General features: G+C 35.6%; 1 protein-coding gene across 3 annotated transcripts in view; it reads left to right on the top strand.

Moving 5' to 3' along the window:
- Nucleotides 1-14,537, top strand: part of LOC122794000 (ras-associating and dilute domain-containing protein-like) — an 867,060-nt gene that overhangs the window by 801,086 nt on the left and 51,437 nt on the right. For all 3 annotated transcript variants that reach the window (XM_044062093.1, XM_044062094.1, XM_044062095.1), the window contains one exon: nt 10,702-10,823. In XM_044062093.1, the coding sequence (XP_043918028.1) occupies nt 10,702-10,823 (122 nt within the window). The remainder of the gene's footprint in view (nt 1-10,701; nt 10,824-14,537) is intronic.

Genomic DNA, 14,537 nt, shown 5'->3' with positions numbered 1-14,537 from the left:
TATAATTTTCACTGTGTGATACCTTAAACCTCCTGTAATAGAGACATATGGGATATATGCAAATGACCCCTTAAGGACATCAAGTGTTTGAGCTATATGACTTTTGAATTTCAATGACTTTTTACTTTTTTCTCTTTAAGTCTTTATGGCTACATTAAGCCCAATAAAGCTAAAAACCACTAGCCGTGGACATACATGTTTTGGCCTTTTTATAACCTCATCATCACTGCATAAGTGGACTGTTTGGCTATACTTTACAAACACAGGGTCTTTAAACCCAGCTGATGTCCATAACCATTAAGGTGTCTGAAAAATATCCCCACTAACATGCAAACCAAAGAGTAAAAAGGTCACACAGACAAACCAGTTAGCAAAAACTACAAGAAAAAACCTAGACAAGCTAGAGTTTTCACTGTGTGATACCTTAAACCTCCTGTAAAAAGTCATGGGCATTTAGAAGCCATATAGCTGAAACACTTGAGGTCCTTAATACATATAGTTGTAGTACTGACATCAAATACCCAATGTTGACACAATAATATCAAAAATGTCCATATTTACATGTAACTATACATGCACTTAGAAACCTCTTCAACGCATGCAAAATGTATATATATATATATATATATATCTATAGAGAGAGAGAGAGATAGCTATATATATATATATATATATATATATATATATATATATATATATATTTATTTATTTATTTTTTGTTTTTTGTTTACTGGGATAGTGCACTGATCAATATTGTCAATTTCAGGATCAGCCCAGGTAAAAAACAAAACAATTCACAAACAAAAAATATAGAAATATAAGCAATACCAGTTTAGTTCAGACTGCGTACATAGAAAAATAGTGTATATACATTCCAGTGAACAAACATAGTGCAATGTACAATCAAGCAGAGCATAATGTACAAAATATGCATTAGCTTCTAAAGCGGGTCAATCTTCAGTGAATCTCAAGAGAGGAGAAGAGACTCAGAAATAAGATAGGTTAGGTGATACGTCCTGTGTTAAAGCAGGAGCAGATGACTTGGATGAAGAAGTGTTTTTTTAGATGCATTCTGAACATGGAATAAGTTTTGATTTAATGTCGATAGGGAGACCTTGCTAAAGTGTAAGTGCTTGAGAGGAGAAAGCATGAGCAGTGCTATGGAGTTTAGTTCTAGGGGTAATGAGAGTTTGTGTTCTAGGGGTAATGAGAGTTTGTGTACTAGGGGTAATGAGAGTTTGTATTCTAGGGGTAATGAGAGTTTGTGTACTAGGGGTAATGAGAGTTTGTATTCTAGGGGTAATGAGAGTTTGTATTCTAGGGGTAATGAGAGTTTGTGTTCTAGGGGTAATGAGAGTTTGTGTTCTAGGGGTAATGAGAGTTTGTGTTCTAGGGGTAATGAGAGTTTGGTTCTAGGGGTAATGATAGTTTGTGTACTAGGGGTAATGAGAGTTTGGTTCTAGGGGTAATGAGAGTTTGTGTACTGAGAGTTTGTGTTCTAGGGGTAATGAGAGTTTGGTTCTAGGGGTAATGAGAGTTTGTGTACTGCGGGTAATGAGAGTTTGGTTCTAGGGGTAATGAGAGTTTGTGTACTGCGGGTAATGAGAGTTTGTGTTCTAGGGGTAATGAGAGTTTGGTTCTAGGGGTAATGAGAGTTTGTGTACTAGGGGTAATGAGAGTTTGTGTTCTAGGGGTAATGAGAGTTTGTGTTCTAGGGGTAATGAGAGTTTGGTTCTAGGGGTAAGGAGAGTTTGTGTTCTAGGGGTAATGAGAGTTTGTGTTCTAGGGGTAATGAGAGTTTGGTTCTAGGGGTAATGAGAGTTTGTGTTTTACGGGTAATGAGAGTTTGTGTTCTAGGGGTAATGAGAGTTTGTGTTCTAGGGGTAATGAGAGTTTGTGTACTGGGGTAATGAGAGTTTGGTTCTAGGGGTAATGATAGTTTGTGTTCTATGGGTAATGAGAGTTTGTGTTCTAGGGGTAATGAGAGTTTGTGTTCTAGGGGTAATGAGAGTTTGGTTCTAGGGGTAATGAGAGTTTGTGTTCTAGGGGTAATGAGAGTTTGTGTGCTAGGGGTAATGAGAGTTTGGTTCTAGGGGTAATGAGAGTTTGTGTACTAGGGGTAATGAGAGTTTGGTTCTAGGGGTAATGAGAGTTTGTGTACTAGGGGTAATGAGAGTTTGGTTCTAGGGGTAATGAGAGTTTGTGTACTGGGGGTAATGAGAGTTTGTGTTCTAGGGGTAATGAGAGTTTGGTTCTAGGGGTAATGAGAGTTTGTGTACTAGGGGTAATGAGAGTTTGTGTTCTAGGGGTAATGAGAGTTTGTGTTCTAGGGGTAATGAGAGTTTGGTTCTAGGGGTAAGGAGAGTTTGTGTTCTAGGGGTAATGAGAGTTTGTGTTCTAGGGGTAATGAGAGTTTGGTTCTAGGGGTAATGAGAGTTTGTGTTCTAGGGGTAATGAGAGTTTGTGTTCTAGGGGTAATGAGAGTTTGTGTTCTAGGGATAATGAGAGTTTGTGGCTTATGACTAGTGACTCATGTTGTATGAGGAAATTTTTTATGAAGTCTAGCTGCAAGGGGAGAAAATGTGTGGAACTGAAGTAGTTTGTAGAGTTGGGATCTTAAAAGTTGATTAGATCTTTGTTTTTTGTAGGGGAAAACCCCTGTGTCCTACACATCTAGTGCTAATTATGTATACTAACTGTGGGAGTGCACAGACATGGGATAAGGGCATATTCCCCAACCTTGGAATTTGGAAATTGTCATTGTTCATTGGTGCACTGACAACAACTTAGCACTAAATGTTGGAAAAACCAAGGAAATCATCATCAATTTTAGGAAGGTAAATAAGCCACGCAGCCCCTTTCATCATCAATGGTGCCACAGTGGAGAGAGTAAGTAGCACCAAATTCCTAGGGATACATATCTTGCAAGACCTAAGTTGGGCCACAAACACTTCCTACCTTATAAATAAAGCCCAACAACATCTCCACTTCCTTAGGAGACTTTGTAAAGCTAACCTCCCCCACAGGTTCTACTTACCTTCTACAGAGCCACGATTGAGAGCATACTGACAAACAGCATCATTGTTTGGTATGGAAATTACTCTCAAGTTGATCGGAAGGCACTGGATAAGGTTGTTAAACAGGCCACAAAAATTATTGGCTCCAACCTTCAATCCCTAGAGGACATATGTTCAAATAGATGCTATGCTAGAGTTTGAAAACTATTGAGAGATATACATCATTAGGCTCATGGACTGTTCAAACTCTTATCAACAAGGTAGTGCTACAGAAGCATTAGCTGCCAGACATCCAGATTCCATAACAGCTTCTTCCCACATGCTATCAGAATACTGAATAACAAACCCATAGCCTAATCCGCTACATGGGTAAAACATTATTTGTGTGCAATATGTCATTGTTATTTACATAACTCTACATAACTCACTTTACATGTCTCTATGTCTCTATCTTCACTATAAAAAGTGTAAACTGTAAGTTTATGGCACATATTGGTGGTGGGTAAGTTCTTTACATGTGTGCTTTTTTATTTATAGCACTTTTTGTTAAATATCCTTATATTTCTACTAAGTCTGTTCCTGATGTATTGTTTTTGTTTCGGCTGTAAAAAGCTTTCAAAAAATGTTTTTATTGTATTTATCTTTAGTATCTTATTTTGATTTCTGTTTTTTAGTATTTTTAACTTCTTATTAATTTAATCTATCTTCCTTCTGTAAACTGTAATTCTTATGGTATGAGCCTGAGTATCGAAATTTTGTGCAGTGATAACGCACTTTTTCCTCTGTGTTGATCTGTATGACAATAAAGTTTACTTTGACTTTGGCTTTTTCCATTCTCAGGCATCTTTTGACCAGCTGTTTAATCGATCATAAATGGTCAACTAAATAGTTGTCGACCAAACACATAATCGATGTTATGGAGGGATCCATATATAGATAGATAGATAGATAAATAGATAGATAGATAGATAGATAGATAGATAGATAGATAAATATATGTGTGTGTGTGTATGTATATATATAAATATATCAATATATATGTGTGTGTGTGTGTGTGTGTGTGTGTGTGTGTATATATATATATATATATATATATATATATATATATATATATATATATATATATATATATGTATGTGTGTGTTTGTGTGTGTGTGTGTGTGTGTGTGTGTGTGTGTGTGTGTGTGTGTGTGTGTGTGTGTGTGTGTGTGCGCGTGTGTGTTTGGGTGTGTGTGAAATCACCTTTGTGACAAAATTGCTGAATGAAATCCTAAATTTCAGCCTGTAAAGTCCTAATATTATTCTTAAGAGTACTCCTAAGCTTTCTTTTTTCCATCCCTCACTTAATTTGTAAGAGTCACTTTTTCACGTTTGCCTTATATTTTCTCTTTTTCCTGATGATGTGCAACCATGGGGTTTGTATAATGAAGAAGATATTTCTACATCTGTGGGGAGTGTAGAGGGTCTTAATCCTATATTTTTTGTCAGATTGTCCTCCACAGTTTCAGCAGCTCTTTCTATTTAAACAAGTTTGACTTGTCTGCTGCACTTGTCATCAGTTTAGTTTTGAGCTCTCCTAGTGGATCCATTTATTATTTATCCACAATGCATTAGAAATGAATCAAATCAAGAAATAAAATTGCAATCTTGGATTCAGTCTTTGTTCAGCGAAAAACGTTAAGCCTATTTCCACAGTGTACTATCATAACAGAGTTGATGTTTACAGAACCTTGTTTGCTGTTATATAATTTAGTGTACATCTCTCCCCCCTACATGCAGACATTTTGCTGCAGTCAATTGCCATTCAAGTTAATATTTGACATGGAGAAATGCTTCTTTCTCCTCTTTGCTTTTAAAATGACTGAATAAAGCATGATAATTAGGTTTAGCTAAAAACAGAAAAGTAAACACAGAATCGACTGTTGTTACTCATGTTAAGCTGCTAACACCTGTACGTCTTTTCTTTTTCTAAAGTTATTTTTGTAAGTATTACTTTTGTGGAATATATGATTCAGGAACTCTTGACTGCATTAATATGTCTGGATGTCAATGAGAGATGTACCTTAAATTGTTTCGGATCATTTGCTCCCTGTCCACACTTTGATGTTGAATACGAGGGAAAAAATGTTTTCACAGTTAAGGGACAAAAGTAATAATAATAGTAATAGTAATAGTAATAGTAATAGTAACAGAAATAGTTATAGTAATAGTAATAGTAATAGTAACAGAAATAGTTATAGTAATAGTAATAGTAATAGTAATAGTAACAGAAATAGTTATAGTAATAGTAATAGTAACAGAAATAGTTATAGTAATAGTAACAGAAATAGTTATAGTAATAGTAATAGTAATAGTAATAGTAATAGTAACAGAAATAGTTATAGTAATAGTAATGCTACTATTACTACTAATAAAGCAAAGGGCTTTAAAAAGTCACTGTATTTCTGCAGTATGTACAAAATGTCTATCAGCAGCAGTGATAAAACTATATAGATCACTGACTAAGCAAGAGCTGATGCACCATTATAACAGATCGTTTAAACTGCTGCAGACAGTTTTGCTAAGCTGTAAGCTCTTTTTCAAAGGTCCTAACACAACAACATTGACTGACTGATGTTTAAGCAGCATCAGTGTATGATAGTCACTATTTAAATGATTGCTGATTCTACTTGCTGATTAGAACCTCAGCTACAGTGCTGATCATACTCCCTAACAGTCTCTGTCTGGGGCAGCTGACCCCTTTGCTTTGCCCTTGCTCCATCTTTGCCTTGAAACTTATGCCTGCCCTGCAACCCTGCAGTGGATTAAGTGGGTAAACACAGAATGACTGAATATTTTGAAATCGGGTTTGCTGACTCACTACGTGAATCCTACATCCATTCCCTTATTCTTGTATATAAAATGTGGTCTTCTAAGCCATTCTAACTCTGAATTATTGCACTGTCCTCCAGATGCTGCATGCACAGGCTGAACTACTGCACAGCTAATTTGATCTTGGTCTTCTTATTTTATATTGAGCTGGTTATTCAATATAGTTTAAATTAAAGCTTCACACTGTGGATTCAGCTATCATAACTAGTTATAAATACTGCATAGGTTTTCATCAATTTGCTTTGTATAGTGTAAGTTTTTATTATAATTAGAATCATGGCTTTAAAGAGGTTGCATGGTCCTGCCCAGTAATCTGCATACAGCAAAGTAACTAAATACAAAATGTCTTTTATACCAAATGTATACCTTAATTTAATAGGCTGCCATTGCTTCTTATCTAAACTTTTCTTCCACTGAGAATAGAAGATCATTTTTCCTTATTTCTTAAATAGTACACACTGGTGTATCATTTTGCAGGAGTCCCCACAACAGTTGCCTTGATAATAGGCACTTGATTGGGAAATGGTTATAGTCACAGCAGGACACCCAGGCACTCCCCTGTGATTCTCACAGATCACAAGGCACATGTCTTCCTGTTAAGTCACTTAAGATTAGGAGGACAGAACCCTTTGTGCAATGTTTTATCAGCTGTTTATATAGAAAACATACACCTTTTCAACATAACAGCACAAATGGCCCATGCTTCCATGGATTAATATCACTATATATTGGTTTTGTTGGTTTCCAAATTTATAGTTGATTAGATGGCAGCTACATTATTTTTTATATAAATTGTATGACATTCATTGACGTCTTAACTCATCATATCTTTCCTGACTCATCATTTTTCTTTAACAGGCCACCTTAGGTAACAAAAAATATATTTCCAATACAAAAGGCAAAAATGTGTCCACACCGAGGTTAGAACTGGTACATAAATTAGTTTTTCTGCATTTGTTGAGCTCAGCCAGTGTACAAGTATGTTCTGTGTAGAGCCACTATGATGTTACAAATATTGTTGATGAATATTGACTTTGAAATGATTTTGTGTAATTGGAAGATGAAATTAAAACAGTCACTGGATTAATATATTTACTTGTTAATATCTAGAAAGTCTACAGAGACAAATATTAGTTGTTCTAGGAGAAGAGCATCTGATAGTTCATATTATTGGCAGCCATGTTTTCATTTTCTCAAAGGAGTTTTTCTTTATTTTATATGATGGTGGATGGGAAGTATTTTGCTTTGTTATAGGGACTTCCAAGATTAGGGGTCAGAGACAAAAAATATAAGAAATAAAAAAAAAAGAAGTTGAAGTACAACTTTGAAAACAAACAACTTAAGAACAGTGCGAGACAAGAGCAAGAACATTTTGAAGAAAATTTATATAAAGATATTGAGCATAATAGGAAACCTTTTTATATATATATATAAGATGTAGAAGGAATAAAGACATACAAATTGATAAACTGTGTAAACTCTAAAACATTTTCTCAGACACAACAGATTATAGATATATTTACAAAATCTTATGCAGAACAGTTTGGCTTCACAAAGGGGGTGATGACAAATTAGATTAAATTGAAAAAAAAACTATGTAATCTGGATCCAAACAAAGCACAGGAAGAAGACAGAATTAATAATAATGAGCTGATAACACTTCATCAAGAACTTACTGTGCCATTTTATCTATTATTTACTAGGCCATATAAATATGGGGATATTCCTCAAGATTGGAGACATGTACTTATTAAACCTATCTTCAAGGGAAATGGAAGTAGGACATACCCTGAGTCTTATACACCAATACGTTTACTTTCATATTGTGAAAAAATAATGGAGACGGTAATATTGGGCAAGTTATTTTCAGAATTGGAAAGACTTGGATTTGAAACCATATATCAGCATGCATATGTTGAAAATAGATCTATTACCACCTGTAATATGATGTTCTATAACAATATAATAATAGCTATGAATGAAAAATTGTGCTGTGATGTAATTTATACAGATTTAACTTCAACATTTGACAGGGCCATACACAAAACACTGATCAATAAATTAGAACAACTAGGTATTGATGTACACTCGATAAGATGGATAGCTGCATGGCTTACAAGTAAGACATATCTCCAATGCCAAGTATCATACAACAATTGGACTGGTGAAATTCTTGATTATGGTCAGGGTGTCCCACAGGGCTCTGTCCTAGGCCCATACTTATTTAAATTATATCTTTCAGACCTATCTTTTTCATCTGAGGTGTTCTACCTGTATGCAGATGACTTGAAATTGAGTAAACTGATTGCATATGTTACTGATAGGGCATGTCTGCAGAAGAACGTGACTAAATTGACCATTTGGGTACAGAAAAATAATGTGCTGATAAATACATCGAAAACTAAGCATATGGGATTTGGGAGACATAAACTGAAAGATGAATATTTAATACAGCACACAGTGATTGAAACTGTACATTCATTTAAGGACATGGGTATATGGGTAGATCCAGCTTTGAGTTTTTCTAATCATATCAGTCAATTGTTTAATGATAGTTATAGAATTGTAGGTTGCATGAAAAGATTTTTAATGTCTAGGAAATAAGAAATGATGAAACCATTGTTTGTTAATTATATTAGACCCAAACCTGAGTATGGGATAACAGTATAGAAACCTTATACGAAAACAATCATGATTAAACTGGAAAGAGTACAGAGGAAGTATACCAAGGGTAAATTTAAATTATTATGAAAGACAAAACTATCTGAACTTGAACAGTGTCTCATATAGATAATTTTGAGGAGACCTTACTCAGGTATATATGGCATTGGAGACAGGTACCTCTGGGAATGTTTGGGGGTTATCAAAAAGTAGTAGAGAATCATCAGACACTCTACGTAGAAGATTCTGTAGGAATGAGAAATGTACTAATTGGTTTTCAGAGAGTAGCTGATGTATGGAACAGACTACCAAACTGCATTAAAGCAAGTAATAGTTTAGATATTTTTAAGAACAGCCTGGAGACTCATTATGGGAACAAATGATTTGGTATATTGGCAGGCTAGAAGGACATTAATGCCCGTGCTTGAAATATTTGTATGCATGTATATGTGTGTGTGTGTGTGTATATATATATATATATATATATATATATATATATATATATATATAGATATATATATGTGTGTGTGTGTGTGTGTGTGTGTGTGTGTGTATATATATATATATATATATATATATACATATATATATATATATATATATTTATATAAAATATATATATATATATATATATATATATATATATATATATATATATAGGTAACGGAGGCATGAGAGTTTAAGTGTGAGACATGCAGAGAGAAGATGGTCTAAATAAACACAAACTGCACAGTCACTTACAGCATGGAATGAGATGTGTTTGTGACCTTACAAATCATGTTTGTATCACAGGAAGTATTTCTAAAGTAGTTCAGAAAAAAAATCAGGAGAGACACACCACATACCATTTTACTCACTAATATAGAAAGAGACATTTGCAGCTACTGTCTAGGTTTTTATAAATTTGCCTCATCATACAAATGGTGCATTCTTTTCTGATAAGTCATGAACCTTGAGACATAGAGTGGGACTCAGATGTCTCTCCCCAATTAGTCCCTTAATGCACAGCTTGACCCACTTATCTGCCCACACTTGGCCTATATCATCTAGGATTCAGAACATAAGTGTGTGAAGAGGTAACATGCCTTGAGTCAGTCTGTGACAGCTCTCTGTATGTGTCTGAGGTAACATGCCTTGAGTCAGTCTGTGACAGCTCTCTGTATGTGTCTGAGGTAACATGCCTTAAGTCAGTCTGTGACAGCTCTCTGTATGTATCTGAGGTAACATGCCTCGAGTCAGTGTGTGACAGCTCTCTGTAAGTGTCTGAGGTAACATGCCTTGAGTCAGTCTGTGACAGCTCTGTATGTGTCTGAGGAACATGCCTTGAGTCAGTCTGTGACAGCTCTCAGTATGTGTCTGAGGTAACATGCCTTGAGTTAGGCTGTGACATCTCTCTGTATGTGTCTGATGTAACATGCCTCAAGTCAGTCTATGACAGCTCTCTGTATGTGTCTGATGTAACATGCCTCGAGTCAGTCTGTGACAGCTCTCTGTATGTGTCTGAGGTAACATGCCTCGAGTCAGTCTGTGACAGCTCTCTGTATGTGTCTGAGGTAACATGCCTTGAGTCAGTCTGTGGCAGCTCTCTGTATGTGTCTGAGGTAACATGCCTCGAGTCAGTCTGTGGCAGCTCTCTGTATGTGTCTGAGGTAACATGCCTCGAGCCAGTCTGTGGCAGCACTCTGTATGTGTCTGAGGTAACATGCCTTGAGTCAGTCTGTGGCAACTCTCTGTATGTGTCTGAGGCAACATGCCTTGAGTCATTCTGTGACAGCTGTCTGTATGTGTCTGAGGTAACATGCCTTGAGTCATTCTGTGACAGCTGTCTGTACGCGTCTGAGGTAACATGCCTTGAGTCAGTCTGTGACATCTCTCTGTATGTGTCTGAGGTAACATGCCTCAAGTCAGTCTGTGGCAGCTCTCTGTATGTGTCTGAGGTAACATGCCTTGAGTCACTCTGTGACAGCTGTCTGTACGTGTCTGCTGGATCAGGTGGAAAGATGTCACCTCCATTTTCATTTGTGATGTTCTGCAGTAAGACCAGATGTATAAACAATTCATAATATTTGTAAAATTGGAAGAACAGTGCTGTTTCTTCCTAAACATTCTGAAGGTCTTAATGTCACCAACATCAGTTAATTTTATTTTTCAGTTGAGACACATGCTGAACCCTTTCAAGAGTCTTCAGAAGGTGTTGCAGAAGAAGATGAAGTATTCACAGTTGAGCTAGAGAAGGGAGATCATGGTCTTGGACTGGCTCTGGTCAATGGGCTGGTGAGTATGCCTTTGTTTCCCATACTCAGTTTCTTTGTCTGTAATTCAGAGATCTCTAATGATCTGGTATAAATTAATATGCTTTGAAGAATTATGTCCTAGTCATCTAAAGCCTTTCTTGTAATTTCCCCTTACAAATGGTTTTGTATGATCTGTGTTCTAATTTTAATATCTCAGTCATAAAGGTTGTATTTCTTTGCCAGAACATCTACTTTGGGAATTTTTCTCATCTACATTTGCCGTTTAACTACGTCAGACATATGAGAGGTTTTGCAAGGAGGCGGATTTTATTAAGCCCAACAACTGCCCATCAGTGGTGCTTCTTTCCTGGCACAGCCTATCCAAGCATTCACTATTGCCATGGAAATGCCCTGTTGTAACATAGTGATCTTACTTGGCTGGATCACTTACTAGCTGTGGAAAATTAGTATGCACAAAGCAATGCATTATTTGTACTGTTAATAAGTACTGTAATGTGATTGTTTGATCATGAAAATGGCTTACAACTAGAACCTTCCTGTAATTTTAGCATTTATGCTGTTCTGGACATCAGCTAAAGAGACGCAGCTGACAAAGAAACATGCTGCTTGAAAAGTGATCACCTACATTACGTTTGTCATTTAAAATATGTTCTTTAAATGCAGATATGCAATGATCTTTCTTCTTTGTAATAAAGAAACATACATTGTGCCAGTTCAAATTAGAAATTAGAATGAAAACCATTCACTGATGTGAACATTCTATGAATGGATGTTTAATGTAAAGGAGTCGTTGATTAGGTATCCATGGAAATAAAACTTCTATGAAGTAATACAGACCCCGTAAAGACATATGATTATGAAATTGGTGATCATCTTAAACTGCCAATGGGTATGTAAGCAGCATGTCACATGTGTCTGCATCTTGAGATGGACCACCATCCCATCCAGGACTAATTCTCTTCATTGCACTCTTTGCTTGTTGGGATTGGCTGAGACTCTCCATGCCCCTGAACAGAATAAACCAGGTACAGGAGACTGGGCAAATGAATGAATGAATGAATATGTTGAATCGAACATTCTGAGAGGGTTGAAACTATTTTGTTAGCTTCTGTTTAACTCACTTTATTGTATTTGCCTGATTTTTGTTTTATATATTCTATAAACTTTTCTCCAGCCACATGTAATAGTGTTTTTGTTTATTGATGATCTCTGTTATAATAGTTAGTGTAGTTAAAATTTGCTAAGGAACCAAGTAATCTCCGTGGTATCCCCTAAGTCTCAAAACAACCCACTAAACAAGTATAGTGAGTCGAAAAACAAAACAGTGTAAGAAACTTCTCTGTGTGGAAGATTTTCAGTCCATATGTCTCTAGTTAATCACGGTATATTAATCAGATCAGACAATAGTAGTAGAATTAATGAACTTAAACTCGTCTTAAGTAAAAAAAAAATAAAAATATATAATTGTACTGAATTACTAAGGATTTTGACTGGAAATAGACTGTCTGCCTTGCTTGGATTACTTTTGAATACTTAGTAATTCAGTACAATTATATGTTTTTTATTATTTTTTTCTACTTAAGACGAGTTTAAGTTTGCTACTTCTACTACTATTGTCTGATCTGATTAATATACAGTGATTAACTAGAGATATATGGACTGAAAATCTTCCGCACAGAGAAGCTTCTTACACTGTTTTGTTTAAAATTTGCTAAAGCTAACCAATCATGTTTGCACTGAGGTCCTAGCAGTGTAGCCCTTTGTCTAGGTCACACAGAGTTAGGCTTTGAACCTGGATCTTAATTTTTACAGCTGAATTTACAGGACACTTAAAACTATTTTTTTACCACTCTGGCAAATGACATTCTTATGAGCTTAAATCAAACGATTTCCTTTTAAAATGTTGATATGTGTTTGCTGTACTTGCTTGAAGTTTATTCAGCCATTCAACTGGAGCATACAGATTCAGCTTAAAATAAAATAAAAGGAATATTCTTCTTAGGAATTTTACTGAAACTTTCTCTTTTGGCTTTATCCTCATTACACTTTCCTGCATGAGTGTCACCCTTACCCCAGTTTTATTGTGATCTCATGTTTGGATATAAGGATACCTTTGGAGTCATAATATACTGTCACTAATTTGAACTGACAACAAAAAGGCACAAGCAGTGTGGTTAACAGTACTCCCTGGCACATTGAATGTTTCTTTATTATAAAGAAGAAAGGTCATTGCATATCTGCATTTAAAGAACATATTTTAAATGACAAACGTAATGTAGGTGATCACTTTTCAAGCAGCATGTTTCTTTGTCAGCTGCATCTCTTTAGCTGATGTCCAGAACAGCATACATGCTGAAATTGCAGGAAGGTTCTAGTTTTAAGCCTTTTCATGATCAAACAATCACATTACAGTACTTATTAACAGTACAAATAATGCATTGCCTTGTCCATACTAATTTTCCACAACTAGTAAGTGATCCAGCCATGTAGGATAATTATGTTACAATGGAACATTTCCATGGCAATATTGAATGCTTGGATAGGTTGTGCCAGGAAAGAAGCACCATTGTGGGGCAGTTGTTGGGCTTAATAAAACCCACCTCCTTGCAAAATCTCTCATATGACTGGGGTAGTTAAACGGTAACCGCTGTACTTTGAAATGTTTTGTTAATAAATTTGTTGGTATCTTGATACTGTACCCTGTCTTTAATAATTCTGAATAGCATGCTTCTTTTGACAAGTATTAATGTTTTCTCAGCATGCTATGTAATACTGTATCATTTCTCAAATGTCTATACAATTTAAAAGCACTGTTTCTAATTGCATGTTCAAGTCATCTCTTCTGGTTTGTAGAACTTCATTCAGCCTTAATTATTCCGTATCCTTACTAAGGTATGCCACTTACTTAATTATTGATTCATTTATTGACATTTGATTACTGGGAAAGTCTTACTAGGTAGGAGCCCATTTTCAAAACATCTATTCTTTAAATAATTATACCAAATTAGACATAATATAAAAACATTGTTTAAGAATAGATAAAAGTTATTTGACAATGATTTAATATTAGAGACATTTTAGCGGGTTTATAGAGAAAGTAAAGGTAAATTAGTATAATACAAGCAGGAATTGCAATATGAATTGAAAGAAAAGTAGGACGCTTGTGGGATATTTAGAAAGAAAGTCAATTAAGAGAAATTGATAGAAGTAAGGAAGGGAGTGAAGAAGGGAGAGTAAGGAGATGTAATATATGAATAGGTTCATATTTAGGGATATGTTTTATCTGGTGTTGAGCAAGAACAGAGCCAGCTTTTGGCTAGGAAGTCTTTCAGAGTAGTTTCGAAAGATAGGAGGGAGGGTACTGACCTGAAGGATAGGGGTAAGGGGTTCTAGGCCTTAACAACATAGTACAAGTATAGGCAATGCCCAGCAGATTGGAATGATTTAAAATCAGATTTGTCAGTATTCATTACTTTATCAGTAATTTCTTCTTCCTGAGTGTGTATCAATACTATTTAAAAGGTAATTAATTTGTTTGCACTATAAAAAGCTATTAGATGGCTGATTGTGAGCCAGAGAAATGACATCTCTGCTGATCTTAGTACTATAGCAGCCTTCCACCGCATTCAGCTAATCTGGGCCTGATCAGCAAAGAGTGTACAACCCCCCCACCCCACACATTTTGCTGATTATCATCAGTGCACTACATGAAAGTGTGCAATATTCCAGAATA

This window comes from Protopterus annectens, chromosome 2.part1 (genome assembly GCF_019279795.1).
Source record: "Protopterus annectens isolate FY-2018-M chromosome 2.part1, PAN1.0, whole genome shotgun sequence".
Classification (NCBI taxonomy): Eukaryota; Metazoa; Chordata; order Ceratodontiformes; family Protopteridae; genus Protopterus; species Protopterus annectens.
Note: the sequence above shows the minus strand (reverse complement) of the source record. Positions and strands in the feature narration are given on the sequence as shown.